At 38.8% G+C, this 9272-nt stretch overlaps 1 protein-coding gene across 1 annotated transcript in view; it reads right to left on the bottom strand.

The window, feature by feature from the left end:
* Positions 1–1446: 1446 nt before the first annotated feature.
* LOC137654913 (uncharacterized) overlaps positions 1447–9272 on the bottom strand; it is a 10014-nt gene continuing 2188 nt past the window's right edge. Inside the window, exons 3-9 of the mRNA XM_068388820.1 lie at positions 9196–9237; positions 7923–7994; positions 7361–7426; positions 6787–6904; positions 4524–4649; positions 3635–3833; positions 1447–1819 (exon numbers count right to left, since the gene is read on the bottom strand). Of these exons, the coding sequence (XP_068244921.1) occupies position 4649; positions 6787–6904; positions 7361–7426; positions 7923–7994; positions 9196–9237 (299 nt within the window). The 3' untranslated portion in view covers positions 1447–1819; positions 3635–3833; positions 4524–4648. The remainder of the gene's footprint in view (positions 1820–3634; positions 3834–4523; positions 4650–6786; positions 6905–7360; positions 7427–7922; positions 7995–9195; positions 9238–9272) is intronic.

Genomic DNA, 9272 nt, shown 5'->3' with positions numbered 1-9272 from the left:
AAGCAAAGGTTGAAAATGAGCCAGGTATGTTAGCAGACGAAGAATTAGAACCATCCAAAGCGAGCTGTGGCTGGCTCCTCTTCATTATGGGTCTCTGGTGAAGTAGACGGGCCCAAAGTCAATTCTGTATTGACTCGGGTCAGGTCTTGGACAAGACATCTTTCAGTCACCTTTTCTTGGTGGTTCCCACTTGCATCTCGGGCTAGAGGGCGCTCATTTCCTTTGAAAATTTTAAGAGTGGAACTGACATCCATAGTGTTGTGTGATACGATGAGTCTTTCCTATCATGCCTTTGCTTTTTACTTAGAGAGAGAGAGAGAGAGAGAGGAGAGAAGAGAGAGAGAGAGAGAGAGAGAGAGAGAGAGAGAGAGAGAGATTAAAACTACATCCGTAAGAGTTAAATGTCCGTATCTGATTGACTTAAGCACGTAATGTTAATATACGTCACGTAATGTTAATATACGTAACTGAAAGAGAGAGAGAGAGAGAGAGAGAGAGAGAGAGAGAGAGAGAGAGAGAGAGAGAGAGAGAGAGAGAGAGAGATCAGCCTTACCCTAAGACATCTCAAGTGGGAGAACACATTGATCATCTATAGCTAGATACGTCCATTCAATTGCATTTAGCATTTAACATTTCTCAATCATTTCTTTGTTTGTTACCTCCGCCAATAAAGTTGGAGGGAGGTTATGTTTTCGCCCCTATGTGTTTGTGTGTTTGTTTGTGAACAGCTTCCTGGCCACAATTTTAATCGTAGAGTAATGAAACTTGAAGGGGTCAACTCTTATGTAAAGAGCTGGAAATGATCAAGTTTTGGAAGGTCTAGGTCAAAGGTCAAGGTCACGGTCAAGCAAAATGAACAATTCACGTAATCAGCCATAAGTTTGGACATCGTTGTCCCAGAGACTTCAAACTTGGTTCATATTTGAGTGTATGAAAATCCACCTTAATTAATACATGTTAAGGTCAAAGGTCAAGGTCAAGGTAGAGCAAAAGGTCTAAAAATAAGCTGCCGCGGTAGAGGTCTGCGCTCTACTGAGTGCCCCTCTAGTTTCTAATATTTTTTTCATTCATAATTCTAAAATCTTAAATATATCTCTGGAGGATTCAAAAGGAATGAAAATAGCTATACTGATACATTGTATTAATTAAATGTTATATTTACATATTCATCTCGTCTCAGCTTTTGTGATTTCTACGCATATTCATATGCGTATATATGATAAATTTTTCACATTTAAACGTGTTTTTCATATTTCAAATAAGCCATATATATTGATACATTAAAGTCTGGATTCTCTTAACGACCTCGGGATCAGAGCCCCAGGCGAAATCACTCAATAGTATGGTCAATGTCATACAAGTACCCTGGACCAGGGTTCAAAACCCGGCCGGTTAGATACTATAGTCTTTGAGTGATTTCACCTGGGGCTCTAATCTTAGGTCGTTAAGAGAATCCAGATTTTAATGTATTAATATATATGCTTATTTGAAATGCGTAAAGAATCTTTTATATTTGCCAAATTACTTCACGAAATCCAGACTTCCACGTACTCAAATCAAAGAAGATCATCACGAGGTTGACCCGTCGTTCTCAGGGCATCGGGAAACTGACATAGGCCATGGAGCTCCAGTGAACATATATCTTGACTCACTTTAAAAGAAGAAGAAGGCTCGTAAACAAGAATCCCACAACGCTTCGAGGGCTCTAGTTGGTATCCTTTGCTCCAGAGGTCTTTTTGTGCCACTGATTGGTCACTCGTCCACTTCTCGTCGTAGACACCAACCCACAATAGGATTGGCTGACTTCCTGATAAAACCGCTAAATCAAAAGAAACACCAGATAAGAAAGAAAGTAACCAGAGGAAGGAAATCTTAAGATGGAAAATTAAGAATAGATTTATGCCAACTTATAACAAACACTCATGCACTCAATAACAGGTAGGGCTTTGCCACTGTCCTTTCCTCTACCATTCATGAGAGGCCTTCAAACCTTTAAATTGATGCTGTCCATATGGTCAGTCTCTAGGGCATTGTCTTGCTAGCTAGGGCATTGTCACTGTCCTTTGCTTTATCATTCATGAGCGGCCTTTAAACCTTTAAATTGATGATGTCCATATGGTCAGTCTCTAGGGCATTGTCTTGCTAGCTAGGGCATTGTCACTGTCCTTTGCTCCATCATTCATGAGTGGCCTTTAAACCTTTAAATTGATGCTGTCCATATGGTCAGTCTCTAGGGCAATGTCCTTCTAGGTAGGGCTTTGTCACTGTCCTTTGCTCTATCATTCATGAGTGGCTTTTAAACCTTTAAATTGATGCTGTCCATATGGTCAGTCTCTAGGGCAATGTCCTTCTAGGTAGGGCTTTGTCACTGTCCTTTGCTCCATCATTCACGAGTGGCCTTTAAACCCTTTAAATTGATGATGTCCATATGGTCAGTGTCTAGGGCATTGTCTTGCTAGCTAGGGCATTGTCCCTGTCCTTTGCTCCATCATTCATGAGTGGCCTTTAAACCTTTAAATTGATGCTGTCCATATTTTCAGTGTCTAGGGCATTGTCCTGCTAGCCAGGCAATGTTACTGTCCTTTGCTCTACCATTCATGAGTGGCCTTTAAACCTTTAAATTGATGCTGTCCATATGGTCAGTCTCTAGGGCATTGTCTTGCTAGCTAAGGCAATGTTACTGTCCTTTGCTCTACCATTCACGAGTGGCCTTTAAACCTTTAAATTGATGCTGTCCATATGGTCAGATCTCTAGGGGCAATGTCCTTCTAGGTAGGGCTTTTGTCACTGTCCTTTGCTCTATCATTCATGAGTGGCTTTTAAACCTTTATATTGATGCTGTCCATATTTTCAGTGTCTAGGGCATTGTCCTGCTAGCTAAGGCAATGTCACTGTCCTTTGCTCTACCATTCATGAGTGGCCTTTAAACCTTTAAATTGATGCTGTCCATATTTTCAGTGTCTAGGGCAATGTCCTTCTAGCTAGGGCATTGTCACTGTCTTTTGCTTTATCGTTCATGAGCGGCTTTTAAACCTTTAAATTGATGCTGTCCATATGGTCAGTCTCTAGCCTTTTCTAGTCCACTGCAGAACAAAAGCCTCTGGAATATCCTTATTCCTTGTCTGGGGTTTGGCAAGTTTTCATCACTGCGCTAGCCAACTGCTGATTGGTGATGGCGGGATACTTTTCTGATCACTCACAGCAAACCAATCTAGTATGGGTGGCCGTGACTAGTACAGCTTTGCTGATCATGGTTATACACAAACCCTTTCATCACGATAAGGTATCCCTATTCAGAAAGGAAAAACAGTTAAAGGAATATATATATGTATATATATATATATATATATATATATATATTTATATTTATATATACATATATCTTTTAACTGTTTCCCCATTGACAAGGGGTGACTTCAATAATGACAACACAATAGTCATTGCCATCTTCTTCCATTGCAGTTAAATCTACCATTCTGTTTGTAGCCCCAAACCTGCACCCCCCCCCCTCTCTCTCTCTCTCTCTCTCACACACACTCTCTCTCTCTCTCTCCTCTCTCTTCTCTTCTCTCTCTCTCTCTCTCTCTCTCTCTCTCTCTCTCTCTCTAAAATTTTACAAAAAAAGGCAACTTACCATATTTAATGTAGAAATCATAATCAGGAATATCAAACGCATTCCTAAGATCAGCTAAATGTTTTTCATCGAAGTGTTGCATGAGCCTCCCTCCCTCGTTTTGACAGAGGGTCGCGACTCGTTTGGAAAGACATCTCGTCTAGTGGTCTTATGCATCCCAAATCCTTGATGACTTTTGAAGGTTTTTCGCAATGGAAATCTGGAGGAAGAGAAGAAGATGGAGATTGATAAGGAGACGAAGAAGAAGGAAAAGAACGAAGAAGATGAAGGCGAAGAAGGAAAAGAAGATGAAGATGAAGATGAAACTTCACTTCGTAAAGACCCTATGTTAAAAGGTATTGGAGAGAGCGCATCAGGCAACCGACCCCTTAATTTAGGGATAACGGTGTGAAAGAAGAAGAAGAAGAAGAAGAAGAAGATAGTTAGAATAATGAAGATGGTTTGACATGATGCACAATATTGTTATATTGAGTACGATTATCGCCAACAAATTTGTAAACTGGTTCTTGAGAGTAGACTCTCTCTCTCTCTCTCTCTCTCTCTCATCTCTCTCTCTTCTCTCTCTCTCTCTCTCTCTCTCTCTCTCTCTCTCTCTTTCCTCCTCTTTCTCTTCTCTCTCTCTCTCTCTCTCTCTCTCTCTCTCTCTCTCTCTCTCTCTCGATGCAATAAGTATAAGAAGCTATAATAATAATAGTAATTTCACTGAGGGAGGAGAAACAAAAGTCAGTCTCGTGTATACATACTCATACATGCACATATGCATATCAATACATATACATAATACACAGGCTTACATACATATATACACGAGACCATAATTCAATCTCCTTTAAGGCTCTAATCATAATTAACATTCACTGAAGACTTAAAACCATCCTTGTCGCCCTACCACAAGAGGTCCTTCCATCCCCCTCGAAAGGTTTGTTGCAGGAGCAGTTGTAACTCCCGATGCTATTCGTGCATATGGCATTGGGGCTACAGGGACCACCTCCTTCTTCAGAGCACTCGTCGATGTCTGTTGAGGAGGAAAAAGGAGAATGATTAAAGTCTCTTTTGAAAATGAGAGTCTTGTACAAGGATGAAATCTTCAGCGGGGTTTACACGATCGAACGATTTGTCGAACCCGGTTGACGAACCTGCTTGTCAAAGGTTCGTCGTCGAACCCGGTTGAGGAACCTGCTTGTCAAAGGTTCGTCGTCGAACCGGTTGAGGAACCTGCTTGTCAAACTGTTCGAAGAGGTGGAGTCAGTCACAAATGCATGAGGGTCGTGGGCAATGAAGTCCAACCCACAAAAGTCAGGCGAGAACAGACTTTCTTCGATCCATTCGACGAACGTGTTCGACAACCAAATACCCCTTTACACGTTCGAACATCACTTCAAACACTTGTCTGTCGAACGGCGTTCGACGAACCGTTCGACCCTGTAAACCAGCCTTTTAGGAGCCTTTGTAATTGATTGCGACAGACCGGGTGTAGAATTTCAAAAGTTATGACTGGAAAATCACATTTTAAACGGGAGACAAACACAATAAACCACCTAACCCAAGGTTAACCACTTAACTAACCTAAGAGCAGTATCCTTACCTATACTCCAAAATCAAACATATGTTCTCTAGTCTTGCGTAGTGCCATAGCCTTTATACCATGTTCTTCTACTGTCTTAGATAGAGTTCTCTTGCTTGAGGGTACACTCGGGGTCACTAGTCTATCTTATTCCTCTTCCTCTTGTTTTATGAAGTTTTTATAGTTTATATAAGTAAGATCTATTTCAATATTGTTACTGTTCTTGAAATATTCGATTTAATTATTCATCACTTCTCTTTTGCTTTATGAATTTCCTTATTTCCTTTCCTCACTGGGCTATTTTGCGCTCTTGGAGCCCTTGGGCTTATAGCTTCCTTTTTCTCCAATTAGGGTTGTAGCTTAGATAGTAATAATATCAATAATACTGGGGAGCTACACCCCCCTGCAAACTGCATTATTATTATTATTATTATTATTATTATTATTATTATTATTTTTATTATTACTTGCTAAGCCACAACCCTAGCTGGAAAAGCATGATGCTATAAGCCCAGGGGCTCCTACAGGGAAAATAGCCCAGTGAGGAAAGGAAACAAAGAAATAAGAGAAGTAATTAACAATTAGAATAAAATATCTTAAGAACAGTAACAACACTAAAATAGATATTTCAAAAATAAATTATAAAAACTTCAACAAAACAAGAGGAAGAGAAATAAGATAGAATAGTGTGCCCGAGTGTACCTCAAACAGAGAACTCTAACCCAAGACAGTGGAAGACCATGGTATAGAGGCTATGGCACTACCCAAGACTAGAGAACAATGATTTGATTATGGAGAGTCCTTCTCCTAGAAGAGCTGCTTACCATAGGTAGAGAGTCTCTTCTACCCTCACCAAGAGGAAAGTTGCCACTGAACAATTACAGTGCAGTAGTTAATACTAAATCATATTTCTTATATTGTAAAATTCGCTTTATATTATCGTTTTTTTTTTTAGACTATGATAAATAGCAAGTTTCCCAAGCATAAAATCTATTTGACAATTAGTGAGAAAGTTTATACGCCTGTCCCAGCGAACTACATCCAACCGAAATCTTAATCTAACAAATTCAATAATATTAATAACAATAATCAGAAGTCAGAGTAATTTGTGGATATAAATGAAAATACTCCTTTGAAAAAACAGAGAACAGCAATTACAGTGCAGTAGTTAATACTAAATTATACTTCTTAATTGTAAAACTAGCTTCATATTATAGTTTTTTTTTCAGATTATGATAAACAGCAATTTTTCCAAGCATAAAATCAAATTGACAATTAGTGAGAAAGTTTACCCGCCTGTCCTAGCGAACTACATCCAACCCAATTTTAAATCAACAAAATCATAATATTAATAACAATAATCATAAGTCAGAGTAATTTGTGGATATAAATAAACGAGCTGAACTCGGTTGAGTCCCTGGTTAGGCTGAAGGAACGTAGGAGTAGGGGTCCCCTTTTTGTTTTGTTTCTTTGTTGATGTCGGCTACCCCCCAAAATTGGGGGAAGTGCCTTTGGTATATGTATGTATGTATAAATGAAAATACTCCTTTGAAAATAAGAGAACGTAAAGGTGTGTAACATCTTTTACCAGCACAGTCCGAACCATCCCAAGCGAAACCAGAAGGAACAAGAACAGGTGAAGCTGAAGACGGTATTTTGACAGATACCCAACGACCCGCAGAGCTGACTTCCTTCCAAGCACTCGTCTGTTGAAAGCAAAGGACAATTTCACCATGACTGGTTTAGCAGAACTAAAAGATCTAGATAAATAACTTAATTTCAATTTTACTTTCATAAGCTGGACACGGGTATTCTCGACACACCTTGCTCTGAAGAAGTACACCCAGAAACACCCTCACTGTGTGGCGAGTAATCAAACAGATTGCGTAGGAAGAGATGGCGAAGGTGGTGGGCTAGGGCTAAACACAAGAACTCGCTGCGCAGTAAGAGTGTGACAGGGTACACTCCCTCAGAGCACTGTGTGCTAGAAATTCCTCTCCAGCTATACATAACTACAAAACATAAAGATCTATTGCATAACTTGGAACAGGAAAAGGTATAAATCATGTTAATTGAGATATTCATAAAGGTTTCCATTACTCCATTGGTTTCATTAAATAATAAATAGTAACTGTGAAGCCTTGAACTGCATATCAACTGACCTCTTTCTGCCAAAGACTTGACGCCAGATATCTCATCGTGAACAAATGAATAGATCTCTTGGTGGGCTGGGAGAGGAAAATAATCTTTTAAATCATCAATTGTATCACGGGTGCCCTCTAAAATCTACTTTTGATAAAACTTTTTTATTAATAAAGACCAGAGAGAGATATGATTAAACTCTGCATAGCCACTGAACTCTAGCAAGTGATTGCTAAAAACAGCAAATATAATGATGATATTGATCATAGAAAAATTTGCCTAAGTACCAAGTTGTATTGTCATGAAGACGTACCACTGAACTCTAGCCCGTGATTGCTAAAAACAGCAAATATAATGATGATATTGATCATAGAAAAACTTGCCTAAGTACCAAGTTGTATTATCATAAAGACGTGCCACAGACCTCCAGCAATTGACTACTAAAACCATCACATATACTGATATTCATCACAGAAATACTTGCCAAATTACCAAGTTTTATTATCATAAAAGACGCCATTTTAAATTTGCATTGAACTATACATTTTAAAAATCTCCATAACAAACTGAAAAAGAATTTACCTGCCGCTGATACATTACTCAAGTGTTCCAATTCGTCCTCACGAACACACTGTCCCACCTCTCGCCTAAGCTCTGGGTACAGAAGGAGACAGTTGAGATAACATGCAAGATCTTTTAGGTAAGATAAATCATGATTTCATGTTACTAGTAAACGGCTATTATGGTTCGTTGATTATTTCATCGTTATTTTGCTCTGCCTTTGTGCATCGATCATTTAATGGAGTTTCTGCTCTGGAATTAAAACTTTTCATTAAACTAGAGGGGTACTCAGTAGAGCAGTGGTTCCCAACCTGGGGGAAATTTCCCCTTGGGGGGAAATTTGAAGCTTCCAGGGGGGAAATAATTACACTACCTACTAACTAAAACAAGCGGAAAGTGTCCTCATAGTACGTGCGGTAATTTGTTGTTAGCCATTCAATTGTGATATGATCATATCAGTTCTCAAAGACATGATATTCAAGGGGAGAATTGGAGTGTCATGCCCATTTCTGAGGCAGGCGAGTGGGCATGAGGGCTGGGCGGGGCATGAAGGGGGAAATCTGGATGGTTGAACTGGGTGCAGGGGGAAATGACAGAAAAAATGTTGGGAACCACTGCAGTAGAGAATATGCCTTCGCCACGCCATGCATTCCTATTTCACTCTTAACTCCACTGCGTACTTGTATTTCAATGTATTTTCTTCAAAATCTAATTGATTTGTCTTTAGGTCATGCCGCACATGTCCACCAAGTTTTGTTGTAATTAGTTCAATAGTTTTTGCTTAATACTGTCCACAACAAAAAATAAATTAACAAAATATTTACCATTCACCTCAACATTGCTATTAATTTCAAAGTACTGCCGCGTACTTGTACTTAGATGTACTTTATCCAAAATGTTACAGATTCATTCTTGGGTCATACCCAACATGACTACAAGTTTGGTTAAAATCGGAACAATAGTTTTTGTGCAAAGTTGCCCAGAAACAAATAAGTAAACGACAAGTGTAGACACATACTCTTCGCAAAACCTTCGATTTTGGTGAAAGTAATGATCACTCATATGTAATTTCAAGATTGTTAAGAAAAACACACAAATATTGTACATACAATAATGACTCTCAGCTCGTCCACCTTATTAGATCAAAAGACAAATGCTGTATACGCAATGAAGACTCCATAATCACATAAAAGTTAGCATATGATTTTTTCTTTAAGGGTGTAACATGAACAGATAGAAGAAAATAATATAGGTAAAATCTCAAGAATTAAAATTAGAAATATTCGAAATTTACCTTGAATATTATCTTCAAGATGTAAGAGTTTCCTCTGCATATCTGTAAACATAAAAAAAAAACTGTTTCAATTTTTG

The sequence above is a fragment of the Palaemon carinicauda genome, chromosome 16 (assembly GCF_036898095.1).
Source record: "Palaemon carinicauda isolate YSFRI2023 chromosome 16, ASM3689809v2, whole genome shotgun sequence".
NCBI classification, from domain to species: Eukaryota; Metazoa; Arthropoda; class Malacostraca; order Decapoda; family Palaemonidae; genus Palaemon; species Palaemon carinicauda.
Note: the sequence above shows the minus strand (reverse complement) of the source record. Positions and strands in the feature narration are given on the sequence as shown.